General features: G+C 52.6%; 14 protein-coding genes across 14 annotated transcripts; 8 read left to right on the top strand and 6 right to left on the bottom strand.

Annotated features, from left to right (window-relative positions):
• OGAPODRAFT_15765 (uncharacterized protein) lies at window positions 1-1,641 on the top strand (the record flags this gene model as incomplete). Its single annotated transcript, XM_018353947.1, has 1 exon — window positions 1-1,641. A coding segment is annotated over exon 1 (1,243 nt), but the record flags the coding sequence as incomplete, so codon positions are not given.
• Window positions 1,642-1,875: 234 nt separating this feature from the next.
• Window positions 1,876-3,354, top strand: OGAPODRAFT_81682 (uncharacterized protein). Its single transcript, XM_018356552.1, has one exon. It carries the CDS (start codon window positions 1,969-1,971, stop codon window positions 2,848-2,850), a length of 882 nt encoding a protein of 293 aa, XP_018212345.1. The 5' UTR covers window positions 1,876-1,968; the 3' UTR covers window positions 2,851-3,354.
• OGAPODRAFT_92801 (uncharacterized protein) lies at window positions 2,932-3,365 on the bottom strand (the record flags this gene model as incomplete). The annotated part of the gene is made up of 2 exons (XM_018357225.1): window positions 2,932-2,980; window positions 3,019-3,365. 2 exons carry the CDS (start codon window positions 3,363-3,365, stop codon window positions 2,932-2,934), a joined length of 396 nt encoding a protein of 131 aa, XP_018212344.1.
• A 30-nt stretch (window positions 3,366-3,395) lies between these two features.
• On the bottom strand, window positions 3,396-4,919 carry OGAPODRAFT_46418 (uncharacterized protein; the record flags this gene model as incomplete). Its single annotated transcript, XM_018355517.1, has 1 exon — window positions 3,396-4,919. The coding sequence occupies one exon, from the start codon at window positions 4,917-4,919 to the stop codon at window positions 3,396-3,398; it is 1,524 nt and encodes a 507-aa protein (XP_018212343.1).
• Window positions 4,920-5,186: 267 nt separating this feature from the next.
• On the top strand, window positions 5,187-6,933 carry OGAPODRAFT_92799 (uncharacterized protein; the record flags this gene model as incomplete). Its single annotated transcript, XM_018357224.1, has 2 exons — window positions 5,187-5,203; window positions 5,234-6,933. 2 exons carry the CDS (start codon window positions 5,187-5,189, stop codon window positions 6,105-6,107), a joined length of 891 nt encoding a protein of 296 aa, XP_018212341.1. The 3' UTR covers window positions 6,108-6,933.
• OGAPODRAFT_15762 (uncharacterized protein) lies at window positions 5,242-6,933 on the top strand. Its single transcript, XM_018353946.1, has one exon. It carries the CDS (start codon window positions 6,166-6,168, stop codon window positions 6,865-6,867), a length of 702 nt encoding a protein of 233 aa, XP_018212342.1. The 5' UTR covers window positions 5,242-6,165; the 3' UTR covers window positions 6,868-6,933.
• Window positions 6,934-6,989: 56 nt separating this feature from the next.
• OGAPODRAFT_98190 (uncharacterized protein) lies at window positions 6,990-9,945 on the top strand (the record flags this gene model as incomplete). Its single annotated transcript, XM_018357998.1, has 1 exon — window positions 6,990-9,945. The coding sequence occupies one exon, from the start codon at window positions 6,990-6,992 to the stop codon at window positions 7,701-7,703; it is 714 nt and encodes a 237-aa protein (XP_018212340.1). The 3' UTR covers window positions 7,704-9,945.
• OGAPODRAFT_7022 (uncharacterized protein) lies at window positions 7,791-10,180 on the bottom strand (the record flags this gene model as incomplete). Its single annotated transcript, XM_018355843.1, has 2 exons — window positions 7,791-7,802; window positions 7,841-10,180. 2 exons carry the CDS (start codon window positions 10,178-10,180, stop codon window positions 7,791-7,793), a joined length of 2,352 nt encoding a protein of 783 aa, XP_018212339.1.
• A 67-nt stretch (window positions 10,181-10,247) lies between these two features.
• Window positions 10,248-12,656, top strand: OGAPODRAFT_98185 (uncharacterized protein; the record flags this gene model as incomplete). The annotated part of the gene is made up of 2 exons (XM_018357997.1): window positions 10,248-11,166; window positions 11,296-12,656. The coding sequence occupies 2 exons, from the start codon at window positions 10,248-10,250 to the stop codon at window positions 12,654-12,656; spliced, it is 2,280 nt and encodes a 759-aa protein (XP_018212338.1).
• On the bottom strand, window positions 12,648-13,575 carry OGAPODRAFT_92794 (uncharacterized protein; the record flags this gene model as incomplete). The annotated part of the gene is made up of 1 exon (XM_018357223.1): window positions 12,648-13,575. One exon carries the CDS (start codon window positions 13,573-13,575, stop codon window positions 12,661-12,663), a length of 915 nt encoding a protein of 304 aa, XP_018212337.1. The 3' UTR covers window positions 12,648-12,660.
• A 188-nt stretch (window positions 13,576-13,763) lies between these two features.
• OGAPODRAFT_7019 (uncharacterized protein) lies at window positions 13,764-14,039 on the bottom strand (the record flags this gene model as incomplete). Its single annotated transcript, XM_018355842.1, has 2 exons — window positions 13,764-13,805; window positions 13,845-14,039. The coding sequence occupies 2 exons, from the start codon at window positions 14,037-14,039 to the stop codon at window positions 13,764-13,766; spliced, it is 237 nt and encodes a 78-aa protein (XP_018212336.1).
• A 65-nt stretch (window positions 14,040-14,104) lies between these two features.
• On the bottom strand, window positions 14,105-14,903 carry OGAPODRAFT_98184 (uncharacterized protein; the record flags this gene model as incomplete). Its single annotated transcript, XM_018357996.1, has 1 exon — window positions 14,105-14,903. One exon carries the CDS (start codon window positions 14,901-14,903, stop codon window positions 14,127-14,129), a length of 777 nt encoding a protein of 258 aa, XP_018212335.1. The 3' UTR covers window positions 14,105-14,126.
• A 57-nt stretch (window positions 14,904-14,960) lies between these two features.
• On the top strand, window positions 14,961-17,145 carry OGAPODRAFT_92792 (uncharacterized protein; the record flags this gene model as incomplete). The annotated part of the gene is made up of 1 exon (XM_018357222.1): window positions 14,961-17,145. The coding sequence occupies one exon, from the start codon at window positions 14,961-14,963 to the stop codon at window positions 16,020-16,022; it is 1,062 nt and encodes a 353-aa protein (XP_018212334.1). The 3' UTR covers window positions 16,023-17,145.
• Window positions 15,045-17,145, top strand: OGAPODRAFT_98181 (uncharacterized protein). Its single transcript, XM_018357995.1, has one exon. The coding sequence runs from the start codon at window positions 16,106-16,108 to the stop codon at window positions 17,075-17,077; it is 972 nt and encodes a 323-aa protein (XP_018212333.1). The 5' UTR covers window positions 15,045-16,105; the 3' UTR covers window positions 17,078-17,145.
• Window positions 17,146-17,230: the final 85 nt, after the last annotated feature.

Genomic DNA, 17,230 nt, shown 5'->3' with positions numbered 1-17,230 from the left:
ATTCATCTGTCTTTCCCAATTGCTCCAGCCATGAGTCAATCTCCGCCAAACACGCAAGGACAGCGCAACATTATGCAAATCACTCCGCAGCATGCGCAACAGCTTTTTAGGCATTACCAGCTGGAGAAAGACTTGGCCGAGCGCGCAGGTATCGACACTCCCGAGGGGAAGGAACATATGGAGAAGGCGCAGAAAATCAAGGAGGTTTTGATGAAGTACAACAGGAGACAGCAGATGCTGAATGCTCAATCGCAAAACAGAGGCTCTGGAACGCCTGTGGCCGGACAACAAAGCTCTCCGGCACCAAACATGGCTTCTGGAATGTCTTCCCAAATGGGTACACCGCAGCAGCTTGGAAACACACAGACCGCGACTGCGCGGGCTCAGGGCGGCATGAGCACGTCTCCACAGCAGAACATTCCGGGCTCGCGTCCGAACATGGGTCCACAGCCGGTACAGCGCCAGCAGTCGTCGCCTTCTCTGGGTGCAGGCACTCCTCCTCCTCAGGGCTCTGGAGCACCGAGTACACAAGACCAACACGCGAAATACCAGCAGGTCTTTCGGCTTGCAGAGCAGTTCAAGGCTCATTTGGCTGTAATCCAGGGCAAACTCAATGATCCAAACACGCCGGCAAACGAGATGGCGCAATACATGCAAAAAGAGAGAGAACTGAGCGGCAAGGTGGAGCAGTGCAGACGTTTTGCCCAGCAACTGGCCCAGCAGCTGAATCTTTCTCAGGGCGGAATGGCCAACCAGTCCCGAATGGGGTCCCAACAGTCACAGGGAGACGTGTACCCGCAGCAGATGATGAATCCACAACAACAGGCTCTCCAGCAGCAAAGGATGATGCAACAGCAGCAGATCCAAGGCCAAAATACCAATTCTCAAGCACAGAGGATGTCGCAGCCAGCGCAGTCGCAATCACCAGCCATGCAGCAGCAGATGATGGGCCAGATGCCGATGTCCGTACAAATGCAGCAGATGGCCAGCGGGAAGATGCCCCCCCAGAAAACGCCCGTGCAACAGCAGCCGCCAATCAAGAAGCAGAAGGTGGGAACCTCCGGAGCAAGCACTCCGATCACTAATGTCAATGCTGCCGCGTCCAAGCCGGTGCCAGGGGCTGGTCCAGGCACCTCTGCCACGCCTATGGCCGGCAATGTCTCGTCGGAGTCGTCGCGGTCGCGGTTCCAAAACATGCCAATTCCAGAGGAGCTCAACATTGGCACTCCGCAGCCGGTCTCTGTCAAGCAGAACAACAGGCCGTCCATTCTGAACGGCAACTCCATTGGTGCAGCCTCTTTGACCACTCCTGTTCTCGTTCGGCCACAGAACTTCGAGCTGGAAGGCGAGCGAGTGCTCAACCGCAGAAAGCTCAAAGAGCTTGTTAGGTCTGTTGGGGCGGACGAGGGCGACGCTGAGATTTCGATCGACGGAGACGTGGAAGACCTGTTGCTGGACCTCGCAGACGAGTTTATCACCTCTGTGACCTCGTTTGCATGCCGTTTGGCCAAACATCGCAAGTCTGAGAGTCTCGACGTGCGCGATGTGCAGCTTCATTTGGAAAGAAACTGGAACATTCGCATTCCTGGCTACTCGTCGGACGATATCCGCACCGTCAGAAAGTTCATCCCGACTCCGTCCCACAACACCAAGCTGAATGGAATCTCCATCAACAAGAGTGTCAATAAGAGCCAATGATGTATTTTAGCTAAGTTGATTGGTAATGTACTGCTAGAAATAACACTATGTAGAGCTTGCTAGTAAGCCTACGGCCGGCTCTACGCATGGCTCCGTCTAAATATCTAAAATTTGTCTCTTACGTAATACTTCCACATGTTTTTTGATGCTAGCTACATAAGGCCATCGTCCCTGCTAGTGAGCAGTAACCAGATCTCTATTGACTGGATTGTGCACCTACTTTTGTGCACCCTTCTGAATCCCCTAGGGGTCTGGGTCTACGCGGTGCCAATGTACCTACGGATGAATGACCGTAAATACTTGCGGTTTGGATCTTATGTGGTCATATGCTGGGTTCTACGATATCTGAACCTGCGCAGCAAACGGTGCAAGTATCCGCGGCGCAAGCACATGAATGTTATTATAACTGGCGGGTCTCACGGTCTTGGACTGGAAATTGTGCGCAGAATTTGCGATAGCGCAACGGTTTTCGTTTTGGACCAGGAAAAATCCGCTCAGCTCGAGCCGCTGCTGGTTTCGACCAAAAACGTGCAATTTCTGCAGTGCAATGTGGCGGACCAAAAGTCGCTGCAGACTGCGCTGAACACTATCTTTGGCAGCGTCGACCGGTTAGATGCCGTGATTTGTAATGCTGGCGTCCGCCAGACCAAACAAACTCTACATTTGCAACCGTCAGAGCTACGAGAACTTTTCGATATCAATTATTTTGCCAACGTGCAGCTCATACAGCACGCCATCAAACACCATAGACACCCAAACAGGCTCCATCTTGTGTGTGTGAGCTCTGTGCTTGGGTTTGTTTCTCCACGCGGCCTGTCTGGCTATTCTGCCACAAAAGCAGGTCTACATACATTTTTCATGGCTCTCAGACACGAGGTTCCCGACAGCGTAGTCATCAGCACGATTATACCTGGCCAGTTGACCACTCGGATGTTCGAGGACGTGCGTGTTGACAGGTATTTTTGGGCTCCTCTGGTAGACCATTGCAAGCTGGCACAACGGGTTGTCGAGTTGATAGAACGCGGCGAAAACGGGTTTTTTGCATTTCCGCTGTACGCGCGGTTCATTCCAATTTTGCAGGTGCTTCCATACTCGTGGTACCGCGCTCTCAAGAAATTCAGTCGTATGGACGACGTGATAGAGGATAAATAAATTCAGTTATTTTTTTCCACTTCTTGCACCAGCTGTTCGATAACTTTAAGTAGCTCGGTGGGGACAAGATATCCATCCGAATTAAACACCTTGGGCATTTCGAGCGTATGTTGGATGGTGTTTTTGCCGTCTGCAAGCGTCATGTAGTAGACAGGCTCAGCCTTGGACTTGAGCTTGGTGCTGATTGTCACTTTTTTCGAGCCCTTGGTGCCAACGTACTTGACGTTCTTTTCGACAAACTTGGAAAATCCAACCCATATGCCGTTCAGGATGAAAAACACCACCACTAGCACCGTCGTGTAATTGACATATTCCGAGTTTGAGAAGTCGTTGTTGTATTTCTTCTCCAGCCAGTACATCAACGCGCTAGCCCCAACCGATAGATACCCCACGAGAAGCTTGAAATCGGTGTTGAAAAACGATTGGCTGTATCCCAGCCGAGCCATTATATCTGGCAGCGCCTCGTCGCACTCATTGCGGAGAGCAATGGCGGAATACAAATTGACCTTTTTCATAAATACAATAATTAATTTTTCGTGCCAAAATTACACTATATACGGCTCGGAATACTCGTGCTTGAAAATAAGATTAGGTTTTCTTTTTGCCAGGTCGAGGATTGTCTTTGCAAATTCGCTGTTGCACCAGCTAAACCACGGCCTTGTATACTGGTGGTTTGGGGCGTTAACGTGGATGCTCTCGTGCATCAGGCCCAGACCCGCTGTGGTAGTCTTGACGAGTTCCAGAAGCTCCATGATTTCGTCTTCGTCGTCTGTTGTGCGGATTTGAAGCAGCAATGACATTGGCCACGCATTGGAAAGCCCCACATGCGGGCCACCAATGCCCCTGAAATATTTTCCTTGGAAATAGTACGGGTTGCCGTCTTTGGAAAGAATCATCTTTCTGGTATTCTGGTAGATTTCGTCGCTTTTGTCTAGATATCCCATATCTGGCAGGGCCAGAAGCGACGGAATGTTAGCGTCGTCCATGATGTTTACCCCGCCAAAGCCGTCAACTTCGTACGCGAACACGGTGCCATACTTTCTATGGTTCACAACGCCAAACTCCTCGATGCCCTTGCGAATGGCCGCAGCGTAGTCCCGCACTGAGTCGGCAAAATCTCTAAGTCCGTTCTCGCGCAGAGCGGGCTCCAACGTAGCCAGCTCAACCTGCAATTGCGCATTGGCCGGGATGAAGAGTTGATAAATACACGCGTCGTCCGACGGTCTGAACGCCGACCGTATAAGCCCCGTGTTGCCGCAAACGGGGTTGCCTGAGCCCGCAAGACTCAGTGTTTCCGTTCCTATTGTCGTTTCTCGCTGGAAAACGTAGTAGAACGGCAGCAGGTCGCCATTCTCGTCGAACGTGGGGATAGACTCGCGGCGCAGCACAGTCAGAACCAGCTCAAATGCGTCTTTCCAGCTCTGGTGGCGGAAAATTGAGTTGTCGCGCGAGTTTTTGTAGTACTCGTTGGTCAGGGTGAGAAACGAAGCAAGCGAGTCCAGCTCCCATTTGCACTCGAAAACGTGTTTCCAAGGCGGACGAGGTCCAACATGGTCGACGCTCGACGGCTTGCGGACCACTCCAGAGCCTTCTGGCGGCTGGAACGCGTTGCAATAGGGCGCCTTCTTGATGTACAGGGCCTGCTGGATAATGGCTCCCTTGATTAATTGCTGCAGCTTGGCGTCTTTCTTGACGAGTGGCTGGTACACACTAAGCTGGCGCGCCGAGTCACGCAGCCATTCTGCGTGGATGTCGCCTGTCGAAATAAAAGTGCGGGGGCTGTTAGTTTCTGCATTATCTGGATCGTGCCACAGAACTGTGGTGTCCAAGGTGTTGGGGAAGGCGTTTTCAAACAAGCGGAACAGGTCGGGATCGGCCATGCGCAGCCGCATGTCCTCGATGACGCTCTCGACGGCGCTGCTGGTGAAGGTGCGGCAATCTTTGGCCGGTCGCATATATGCCAATTTTAGGGGTCCTTCGGAGTACGGCTCGTGTCTGTGCTGCGAGTACTCGACATAGTCAGGACACCGGATATCGAGCTTGTTGCCTTTGAACCACTTGGTCTCCATGACCTGCTCGTTGGCCATTTCCAGGGCCCGTTCTGTGATCATTCGATCTCGTTCCTTCTGCCGGAGGGTCTCCAATGCTTGCGAGTGCTCGTCCAATTGACTGTCGGAATCATTATTGCGTGAGCGCACATATAATACCACCACAACTACCAGCAGCAGGTACGTCAGCCTGGCCGAGCGGGCCACCCGTGCTATATTTTCATACCGCAATGCCATCAGTAAATAAATCTAGTTATCTCAAAAAAAAACACTTTCTCGTATTTTCCCATGTCAGAATTAGCACAGTAAGTATCTGTCCAATTGCACTGACACAGATTTGTTTCTACGATTCCGCCGGTCACGCGCACAATCACGCTCACGTCGCTGGCTATGTGTGCGCTGAACGCGCTCAATCTTGTGCCGTATGTGTCATTTGTATGGTACTGGCCTGCTGTCTGGAACGAGTGGCAGTTCTACCGCATTTTCACCGGCCTGCTCGTGCCACACCCGCAGCCAATGCAGGGACTGACCGAGATATACATGGTTTACAGTTTTTCGCGGGGCCTCGAGGAGGGCAAATTCTCCAGGATCCTGCCTGACTACATCTACTATCATCTCATTATTCTGCCCATAATAGTGCTGACCACATTTTTCACTGCGCCGCCCCTGATCTCGTCCACCCCTTCGCTGCTCTCTGCGCTCACATATACGTGGTGTGTGGCGAACTACGACCAGACGGTCAACTTCTACTTCATGCAAATCAAGGCGTCGTTGCTGCCAGCTGTTTTTCTGGGCTTCAGGCTGCTTGTCGACGGTCGAGCAAGTTTTTTCCAGGCCCTCACTGGCATGTGCGCCGCGTACATTTACAACTGCATCGAGACCGCCTCCCTGGGGCCTCTGATGTCGGTCATCACAGGGCAGCAGATGCTCGAGCCCCCTCACCGCGTCGGCACCACTGCCACCACCACAACCCACAACGTGTGGTACTACTCGCAGGGGTATCTACCGGCCCCCGTGTGGCTCAGAACGACCATTTCGAGGCTCACGGGCATCGACTATAACTCGCGCATTTTCCAGCGGCCGTACGGTATGATGTTCCAGGCCAAGCAGCCGGCAAAGAGCGCCGCGACACAAACTTCGTTTTTGCGTAGAATGTCCAACAACGCGTTCCAAGGCCGCGGCCAGAGACTCGGGTCTGCAAAGGAATAAAAAAAAAGCATCCAAAAAAAAACAAAAAAAAACGGTGGTGTCCCGCTATATATAAACCATGACAAGAGACTCGCCGCTTTGGGTCGTCGGCTACGGCTCGCTGCTGTGGAAGCCGCCGCTCCACGAACTGGACATCTCGCGCGAGTTCGTCAGGTTTCCCGGCTACATACAGGGCTACGCTAGACGGTTCTGGCAGAGCAGTTACGACAACAGAGGCACTCCCGAACAAAAGGGCCGTGTGGTGACGATTATCCCGAGTGACAAGATCGTGGATACGCCGGAGTTTAAGCCGGATATTCTGAAGTACGAGCTGGCAGACAACCCAGAGGCACAGCAGATCATCAACGACAGTGCGCAGCTCTATTCCGAGCTCCGGGTCTGGGGATGCATTTACTACATTCCGCCGCAATATGCTGCTATGGCAACAAAGTACCTCGATTTTAGGGAAAAAGACGGCTACACGATCCACAAAATCCACTTCAACGTGACAGACCCCTGCGGCCACGAAGACGTGTTGCAGGGTCTGGCGTGCGAAAACGGGCGGTACGTCGTGGAGTCGATGATCTACATCGGAACGGTCGATAACGAGTCGTTTGTGGGTCCAGAGGACGTCGAGACGACGGCAAAGGTGATTCACAAGTCGGCCGGCGAGTCTGGGCCCAACGACGAGTATCTGCTTCTGCTGCATCGCGAGGTCGAAAAAATGGGCGGCGATCCGTATTTGGAAGACCTGGTGAGCCACCTAGCTCGGCTCGAGTAGAGCCTCCTGCATACAAGATCAATACCAAGTAGATTTTACAATTCCCGCGCAATCGACTAGCCAAATTTCCATGCGGCTCAGTTTTAAACACTATAAAAAAGTCCATCGTCCTTCTTCAGGCCATGGGTAATAACACTGCTGCCAACGTCCTGAGCACGATCGGCACTGTTTTATGGTGCATCCAGCTGTCTCCCCAGATATATTTTCTGTGGAAGCGCAAGGATGCCACCGGTTTCCCCCCGATCTTTATGTTTCTATGGGTCTTATCAGGCATACCCTTTGGCATCTACTTCATCACGTCTGACTCGTATATCCCATACCAGCTTCAGCCCCAGATGTTCTCGATTCTCTGCGGTATAGCCTGGCTGCAAAGCATGTACTACCCGCCATACAACACGCCGCTTAAACGGGTCTTATTGTACGGCTTTTGCTATCTCTCGACGTCGCTAGCAATGCAGCTGGGATTTGGTATTCCTTTGAAGAGGCTATACAAGGAGGGCATTACGTGGCCGACCACGGTGTTTGGGATCATTGCGGCCGTGTTCCTGGCTCTTGGACTTTTGCCCCCCTACTACGAGTTGCTTAAGAGGAACGGCCGAGTCGTTGGCATCAATTTTATATTTCTAATGATGGACTCTGCAGGGGCCATTTTTTCCATGGCCGGGACCCTTGTGGGCGAGCTGGACGTGCTGGGCATGATCCAGTTCGCTGTCGTTCTGGCGCTCGAGGTCGGGCTGTATTTGAGCCAAGCCATATGGTACATTCGGTTCCGAGTACTCAGAAAGGAGGAGAAGGAGGAGCCGGAGGGAGCGAGCAAAGAGCAGGCTCAAGTGTGAGATTTCCCTGGCCAGTCCCATGATTTAATAATGTCCCAATTAATATCTAGAGCATCGAGGAACTTGGAAAACGTGCCGTCGCTGAATTCAACGCGGCGACTCTGTTTTAGTTTTGTCAGTTCGCCTTCTGTCCGCACTTCAGCCAGCGACGCTCTGTATTCAGCATACTTTTCGAGTCCGTGGATCAGCTGTTTAGCGTCGTTTCTTGTAAAGTAGGATAGATACGCTTCAAACAGCTCGGCTGTCATTGGAAACCGCAGATCCACCAGTTCCCATATCAAAGAGGCCAGCTCGGCGCGCCTCTCAAACTCTCCCAAGGCTTTAATATATACCAGCAGAAGGTTCTCTGTGGGATACATGAGATCTGGGTTGTCCTGGTACGCCTGGTTGGTTCTGAGCTTGAATTCGTGTATAGCAAAATCTAGAGGTGTTTTATCGTCCCAAAAGATGGAATCATAACTCCCAAGCTCACGGAGCCTTAGAGCCGCCAGAAACAGCGACGACAGCGCCAGCGGGCTATTCTCGGCAAGAAATTGTTGATATCTGGTGTGTGCGCCGGCGGGATCTATCAGACACTCGCCCAAAAGGTGCTTAGCTACCATTTGCCGGGAACTGTGGTCCTGCTCGAAAAGTGCCCGTGCCAGCTCAATGGGTGTCTCAAAAACCCCAATAGACAGATTCTGCCGAATGGCGCGCTCCTCCATTATGGAATCCTGTTCACGCTCGTAGCGGTCAATTAGGTTATTTTCTCGAGCTGGTCCAGATTTTTTGGGAGGCAGACATAGCTTGCTGAGAAGATACAACTTGGCGACAAGGTGCGCAAGATTGATGTTGTCCAAAGCAAAATCGCCAGCCTCCAGAAGCCGCACCAGGCTGCTACGCGACGGTATGTTGTCTATGAGAATGTCCACTGCTCTATGGTTCACGTGGAAACTATTTTTTGCAACAAAATGGTTCCAGATTTTCTGGTGACGGTTGGGAGACACGTTTGTGGTGAAGATTTTGTACATGACGAAAAGCCATATTTCCGGGTACCGTTCTGTGAGCTTCCTGTCTAGAGATGACACAAGAGAGATGAGTTGGTCGGCAAACTCGCTGCCCCAGGACGGGTCATCCTGAGTGTGCAGAAGAAGAATGGATGTACAGAGCGACTTGACATTGAAGTCTGTGCGCAGCCGGCGCAGTTCCTCGATCGTGTGAGATGGTGCCGGCCGTGGCTGGCTCAGGACGCGCTCGAATCCGTCGATGTCAAACGAATCAAGCTGCCATCTGTCGAATTTGGCCTGTGCTGCCTTAAATAGCTGGTATGCCTTGTCGCGGTCGTCAAAGTACGAGATCACAGACGCCACAAGCATGGTGTTGAAATCCACCAAGTCGGTTTCCGAGCTCTCGTTCGCCGCGTGGATGGCCGCAATCAGCTTCGACTGTGCGCGATAGTAGTGTTTGCACGGCCAGCTATTATTCTCGCCAGAAACGTCGAGAGCGGTGTGCCATAAAATTTCTCTTATTTGCGGCACAAGCTCTGCTGAGTTGCCCAAAAGGAACACGTCCAGTATGTTCTCCAGCGCTTCCGGGCTCTCGCGTAGCGCAAAAAAGTAGAGATTTGAAAAGACCGGCGGCAGTAGCAGTTTCCGGTCAAACATGGGATCTGTAGGTTCCTGCAACTGGCTGCGATACCACCACTTTTCCTGGTCCAGAAGAACCACTTCCTGGCCCCAATGCTTGTAAAGCTCCACAAGCGAGTAGAACTCCTGCTTGTTTTGCGGCTGGCGGAGCAGAATGTCGTATATCACCGAAACAGGCACTTTGGGCACATCTTTCAGAGCGTAAACAGAACGGAACAAATCCGGCGCCAATATGCTGTTTATCCAGCTGAGAACTTCGCTATCGGGCAGATCTGCAGTACTCCAGCCTTTTGTCTGGTTCAGTTTCTGTTTTAGCAGCTGGAACGCGATCCGCGTCGTCGTACTGGAGCTGATAGCGCGCCAGTGTTGGCGTAACATGAATGTTTCCAAAACAGACGACTCCACAACCAGCGGAACAGGATCAACTCTGCCCAAGAAAGACAGCGCGAGACTCTCAGCCGGCGCGTTTTTGTACTGGGGATCAACTGCCGAAATCATGCAATGAAGCAGCAGACTCAGGACAGACTCCTCGTCGGCCAGCTTTCGCAGGTCCTTGTGGTAATCTGTATTGTCTGCAGTTTGATTCAAGCTCAGTAGAGTGTCCTGGATGCTTCCCGAGCAGCTCGACGCCGGGGAGGGGCCTATTCTATAGTAGGGCGAGGAGGAGTATTTCGATACGAGTATTGAAGAAACACTCTCTGGAGTCTGCGAAGACGGTCCCTTTGGCCGATTTTTATCCATCCGGCCGTTGATAAACTCCAGCAGCGCCCGCGTGGACCGGATTGTGTGCTGGCGGCGCACAGAGCCTGCGACGGTGGCCCTGCGTAGCGGCGTCGGAATCAATCTTAACATACTTCTCCACAAACACAGCCTGGAAAAAATAAATATGTCTCATGGATTTTCTCACGAGTATCGGGAGATGCTTGCTGAGGCGCTGCGGGAGTCGAGCGGCTCCGATACGGGATCCGAGGGCTCGGGACGGCCATTGAAACGGCGCCGCGGGCGTCGATGCCACAGCAACGAGCACGACTCGGGAAACGACAAGCGAGCGAAAATCGAGACGGCAAACGACTGTGTGGTCGAGATTCAGCACGGAAGCTCGGCGTCGCCGCAGCCACCGCAACCCGAACCGGCCGGCACAGAGGTGATTAGTGTGGACAGCGAAGAAGACGACTATAGCGAGTTTGACGAGGACTTCGAGGACGTCGATCTAAGCGGCACGGCCCCAGATCTCAACCGTGAAAGCTTGTCCGAGGAAATCACAGTTTCCGTCTCGCGACCGACCAAGCCGACGCGCAAACAGAACGTCGTGTCGGCGGACGAGCGCATGTTCCGCAAAACGCTGCACATGTTGTATTTGTTTGTGATGGTGGCCCACGGCGTGGTGCGCAACACCTGGTGCAGCTCGCCCGAGGTTTTGCGCGTGTTGCGCGGCCAGGTGCCCGGAAAGCTGCTTGCAGAGGTGGACGAGTTTCACGAGCAGCAGCAGCGTGCCGACGTGACCAGCGCGGCCAAGTCGCGCCGTCTGCTGGACCTGCTGCGCCACCTGATGCAGTACTGGTACCGGAGCTGGACCCTCGAGCCACGCCACCGGGGACTGTACAAGAAGACGTGGGAGGAGATTGCGAAACTGTGGGAGCAGCCGGCTATGCAGGGCGAGAACGTGACGAAGGCACGGTTCATCAGGCGGATGGAGCAGCGGCGCGGCTCGCGAGACCTGGCGGCGCAGGGCTTTGTGGCGCTGCTACGTGCGCTCGACATCAATTGCCGGCTCGTTTTCTCGCTGCAGCCGCCAGACTTTACCAACCTGGCCGTCCTGGCCCCTTCTACGCCGTCCAGTGGCCCTTCCAAGGAAACAAGCCCTGCTCCCAAGTCTTCGCCGCGCCGGCGCAAGACCGCGTCGCAGCACGAGCGGCTGCTTTCTGCTCTGCGCGTCAACAGGCCCGTTTACACCAATTTTCGGCCAGAAGCTCAGGACGACGTCCAGTATCCTGTTTTCTGGTGCGAGGTCTGGGGCAGCGCCAGCAAGCGGTTCACCAGCATCGACCCGATCGTCCAACGGTACATCGAGAACGTCGGCACGCGGTCCAAGTTCGAGTGGCCGAACAACACCACGTACGTGCTGGCGTACGACCGGCTGGGCGGCGTGCGCGACGTCACGCGGCGCTACAGCGTGCACTTCAACGCCAAGACGCGTAAGAAACGTATTACCAGGGACCCGCACGGCCAGGATTGGTACGACAAGCTGCTGCGCGGCGCAAACTCGCGGCGCCGGCTCGCGAGCAACAAAATCGACCAGTACGAGCAGGTCGAGTTTGAGCAGCGCTCGCTCAAAGAGGGTATGCCCAACTCGATCCAGGACTTTGTGAACCACCCGGTGTACGTGCTGGAGGAGCAGCTGAAGGCGAACGAGGTGTTGAAGCCGAAAATCAGCTGCGGAACGATCCGCAAGAAGACGAAGGCCGGAAAGGAGGGCGAGCTGGTGCCGGTATACCGTCGCTCGAACGTGGTTACCGTGCGGTCTGCAAAGGCGTGGTTTCTACGGGGCAGGGTGCTCAAGATCGGGGAGCAGCCGCTCAAGGTGCGAGAGCAGCGAAAACAGCGGCCAGATGACGACGACGATGACGTGAGACTCTATGGAGAGCACCAGACAGAGAGGTACGTTCCGCCGCCCGTTGTGGACGGCAGAATTCCGCGCAACTCGTACGGGAACATCGACTTGTACCAGCCGTGGATGCTGCCCGAGGGAACGGTGCACATTCCGGAGAAACAGGCCGAGAAGGCTGCAAAGCTGCTTGAAATCGAGTACGCACCTGCTGCGGTGGGTTTTGATTTTGGTAGTGGTAGTAAGGGCCGCGGAGCAAGCGTCAGCGTGCGAATTGCTGGCGTTGTTGTTCTGGCGGAGCATAAAGAGGCTGTCGAGACAGTGTGCGAGTATTTGAGGGAGGAGGAAGAGGAGGCGGCTCGCAAACGCCGTGAGGCTGCCGCACTGCGTGTGTGGGCCGTGGTGCTAGCCAAGCTTCGGATTTCGAGGCGACTAGACAGGGAGCATGGGCTGGTGGAAGATTCCGACGACGACTCAGGCGACGACGTTCCGTCTGTCAGTCGGCACGAGTTGCTGTCAGAGGACGATCAAGACACAGCAGGCGGCTTTGTCCCGGAGGAATCCATTTTCCAGCAGGTCGATTCCGGTGGTTTTCTGCCCCAGGATACTGTAGCACCGCCTGTTTCGCAAGACTCGTCTACGAGCAATTCAGGGGCCGAGAGCGATGGCGACGCCGCCGCTTATTCTGACTCCGAAGGCTACGAATTCGAATATAGTGACTAATGCATTACACCTTCTTGCGCTTGAGTTTTTCCTCCTTGAGCCTGCGCTCCAGCATTTCCTCGCGCTTGTCGTCGAGCCGTGCCTGGCGCAGCGCCCTCTCCTCCTCCTCCAGAATGTCGGCGCCCGTGGCCTCCATGTCGTCATCGTCGTCGTCAAAGTACTCCCGCTTCTTGCCTCTGTTGAAGAGCTGCCAGATTTCGTCGCTATTATAGTCGCGTCGGCGCTCGCGCAGGTCGTCCACAACAAAATCGTCCAGACTATCGTCCTCAATGAACGAGTCCTCGTCCTCGTCCCCAGATTCCGCCTCAATGCCGTAGCGGTCCGTGCGCACGATCCGCTGCACCGGCCGTTTGTCTCTTTTTGCAACGCTCGGCTTCTCCCGTTTCGACAGCTTCTGCAACAACGCCGTCGAAGGCTGTGCAAACTTTGTCTCGGGCTGTTTGCTAGTGTCCTTCTTCCTCGTCTCCGTCTTGATCGGCATGTAAACCAGCTTGTTCCTGTCCACAGTCTCTGCCCGGGACATTAGCTCCTTGAACGACATTTTCGGCAGCGGAGGCCGTGCCGGAGCAGCTGGCTTCTTCGCTGCGTCGTTTTTGGGCACAGGCTTCTGTCTGCTGAGCCGTTCGCGCTCGCTGTCACGCTTCTTCAACGCCTCCAGCCGTTTCTGACGCTTCTGCTCCTCTTGCTTCTCTTTTTCGTGTCGTCTTGCCTCCTTAAGCCGCTGTACGGCCGGGTCTGGTGCCGGAGTGGTCAGAACAGAACGACTAGGTTTCCTGGCCGGTGTCGGTGGTTTCTTGGCTTCGCCGCCCGATTTCGGCACAGACACGCGTACAGGCAAATTAGGTGTCTGTTTAGCCCCGGAAGAGGGCGTCTGCGTGCCCTTTCCGGTGATCTGTGTCAAAAGCGAAGAGAAACTCATGGGAAAAAAAGTCGCGACGGCGACGACAGAAATACGGTGATGTTGCCAAAGCAATCGTCAACGCGAAAACAAACCGACAAAGATGTCACAAGTGAGACGTACGGAGCTCAATGTGTCGAGGCTGTGTGTACGAGCTGACTCAGCACCATCTCTTGTCTACTGCGCTACGTGGTGATCATTAATACAATTTATTCAGATCCTGTCTTGAGTACGACAAAGCCATTTCGTATCTATGCCGGCAGTTCTCGCCCTCAATATCCGCACTAAACAATCAGATATCTAATTGGAATATGGATCAGCTTGATGGCATATCCAACAACGCCCATCATCAAAAAGCCTAGACCCACAGCACGAATCAGTCTCAGGTACTCCTTCTTAGACGGCTTCGTGCACTTGGCAACAAATTGGGAACCTTCTTTGAGAAACTCCACAGGAGCCTCGGTCAGCTTATCGAACTCAGCCATAACAACTAACGGAAAATAATTAACGAAAAAAAGCAGGGTAAACGAATTTTTAGTGCTCGTTCCAAGAATTATTCTGCCACTATATAATTAGTCAAATCCGGTCCATTCTTCCTCTTCCTCCTCTTCTTCCTCTTCCTCCTGTCCGTCGCTCTTATTCGCTGTGTATCCCCATGTCATTAATCTCTCGTCTCTGATCAGATCATCCCGCACCTTTGTGCGAAGAGTCTTCATCAGAGCGTCTTTCACCAGCTTCTCAAATGGTTGCAAAAGTTCTGCAAGAGGAACATTATCAAACTTCTCTCTGGCCTTGTCTGCCTCAACATTCTCCTCGTCTCCAACAACCACGTGCTCCAGCTCGTCCAAATATACATCCACCACATGGTATGTGACTCCGGGAGGAACTGCTGGTCTGCCACTCAGAACGTCGGCCTCAAGCGACTTGACGTAATTTTCAAGCAATTCCAGCTCCCAATCTTCCTTCTGTAGCCTCACGAAGCACTCACGCACCACATATCTCATCAACAAGTAGAACTTGTCCACTCTCCATTGGTCTAGAGTAGGCCACTCTTTACAGACAACTGCCCAAAACGCCTGGACAAACGAACAGAACTGCTCCTTGGAGATACATTGGGAAAAAAGCTTGGCAAGGTCATCGGCCAGTCTCTGCTGCGGCCGTGGTCTATCGCTGAACCACATTGTATAGTACAATCCTTTCCATAATTTCTCAAATTCAGGCTGTGTGAGGGGTCGGACATCTGCTCTAGCCCCAAGATATTTCTTCAGAGTCTCCAAAGCATGGTCTCTGGTCTTGCGATCCGTAGAGGCCAGCTTTTTGACAAAGGTCTTGGTCTGCACTTTCTTCATGAATAAAATTTTCAGCACAGCCTTTTCCGTTTTGAATAAATCTATATTATTTATTCTATGGATACCGATCACCCAGGCTACAACCATTTTGGAGCGCCAATCCCTGAGGATGAATCGAAATATGACGATACGGGAAAGCCAGTTACTGACTATATTCCAAGCTACATCTCGAGTAAACCCTGGTATTACGAGGAAGACGCCCTCAAGGTCGACTCGAACCTGCGCAGGAAACGAGCGGCGGAGCCTGCATCTGTGGACAAACTGCGACATCAGCGGCTTGACCCTGACGCAGAGTTTGTACCAAACAGCGAGCCTCGAAAGGGCTCTGGGATCGAGGACAAATACGATTTTGTGACTGAGGAAATCCAAAGACGACGGAAGCTGCTCAGAAAGGGAGGCTGCGAGAACTGCGGCAGCACCAAGCACTCGAAAAAAGACTGTCTGGAGAAACCGCGTAAAATCAGCTTCAAATACCGCAAAGAAGAGCCCAAAATCTCGTCTGGAGAGGTGCTTCGTGTTAAGAAAGACGCTCAAGATTGGGAAACCAAACGAGATCGATGGCACGGCTTCAATAACGAGGAAGACTACGAAGAGCATCTTAAGACAATGCGCGAAATCGAGCACAAACGGATCAAGCAAACGGCTGAGGAGGACCATGAGTATGACGAGGACGAGCTGGCAGAGATGCAAGAGTTGGGCATTGCCGAAGCTGTGGCTAATTCCAAGACCATGACCGCTAGCGGTACAAATATTCCAACCAGAGCTTTGGATGAAAAGGCCAAATATCTGGAGGGTGTTGGCATCACGGAGCAGGAGGAGCAAATTGAAAAGGCAACCATAGAAGACAACAAATCGAAGTTTCTTAACGAAGAAGGCGAATTCGTTCGACAGGAATCTGGCGAAGCTGAGGAGTTTGAAAAGCAGAAACGATTTGCAAACACAAAGCAGAACAAAGACGGTGGGAGATTCGTACTAGGAGAGCCATTGACTGGCCAGAATTTGGCGTCTGAAGCGTCGCCAACTGCAGAAGCGCAGGATATGAATGACAAGGAAAAAGAGAAGGAACTGATTAGAGAAACAAAGAGGAGACAGCTGCTGGAGAAGTATGGAGCATTGTGATTCGTCCGGGTAACACTGTTTTTTTTTGGTGAATAAAAAAAAAAGGAGGGACAAACAACAGCATTTAAACATAGGCAATAAAGATGCAACAAGAGAATCCAGGGGCTCCAAGCTCTGAGGAGACTCGAAGAGACCAGGAAGTCGCATTGAAGGCGATTCGCACATTTCTCCAGAGCAAGAATTCATTCGACGTTCTTCCGGTGTCATACCGACTGATTGTTTTCGAGACTTCGTTGCTGGTTAAGCGGGCACTAAACATCTTGCTACAAAACAGCATTGTCTCCGCTCCACTATGGAATAGCAAGACCTCCAAGTTTGCTGGATTGCTCACTTCCACAGATTTCATCAACGTCATCCAGTATTACTCTCAAAACCCAGACCAGTTTCAGTTTGTGGATAACTTGACACTCGATGGCTTGCGAGACGTAGAGAAGAAATTAAATGTTTCGCAACTGGAAACTATCTCCATCCACCCATTCAAATCGCTGTATGAAGCATGTGTGAAGATGATTGAGAGCTCTGCAAGACGGATACCCTTGATTGATAAGGACGAGAAGACAAATAGGGAGATTGTTGTGTCTGTGCTTACGCAATACCGGATCCTTAAATTTGTCAGTATGAATTGCAAGGAGGCCCATATGCTGCTGCAACCGCTAAGCGAGCTCAACATCGGAACAACCCAGAACCTGTCGGCCGTTCGAATGGAGACGCCTGTGATGGACGTCATCCATATGCTGATTTCGAACTCTGTGAGCTCGGTTCCAATCGTTGACGAGCAAAATAAGCTGGTGAATGTTTACGAGGCCGTAGACGTTCTTTCACTAATCAAAGGTGGGATGTACGCAGATCTGTCGCTGAGCGTGGGCGAGGCACTCATGAAACGATCTGACGATTTCGAAGGAGTGTACACCTGCACGCTGAAGGACAACCTGTGTGTGATTCTAGAGACAATACGCAAGTCTCGTCTTCACCGTCTGTTCCTCGTGGACGATGAAGGCCGCTTGGTGGGGGTGCTTACCTTGAGCGACATCCTTAAGTACATTTTGTTTGCATGAAAACGCTGATTTTTTTGCTCTGCACAGCCCTAAACCTGATAAGTATCTACCTGAAAAATGGAGCAAAGCGATAAATTATTTTTCTCCGTTCCCGTAACTTAGTCAGCAAATTTTCCACCTCTTTATCCCCGGCTGCTGTCTGCACACATTGCA

Source organism: Ogataea polymorpha (genome assembly GCF_001664045.1).
Source record: "Ogataea polymorpha strain NCYC 495 leu1.1 chromosome Unknown OGAPOscaffold_2, whole genome shotgun sequence".
In the NCBI taxonomy this organism is placed as follows: Eukaryota; Fungi; Ascomycota; class Pichiomycetes; order Pichiales; family Pichiaceae; genus Ogataea; species Ogataea polymorpha.
Note: the sequence above shows the minus strand (reverse complement) of the source record. Positions and strands in the feature narration are given on the sequence as shown.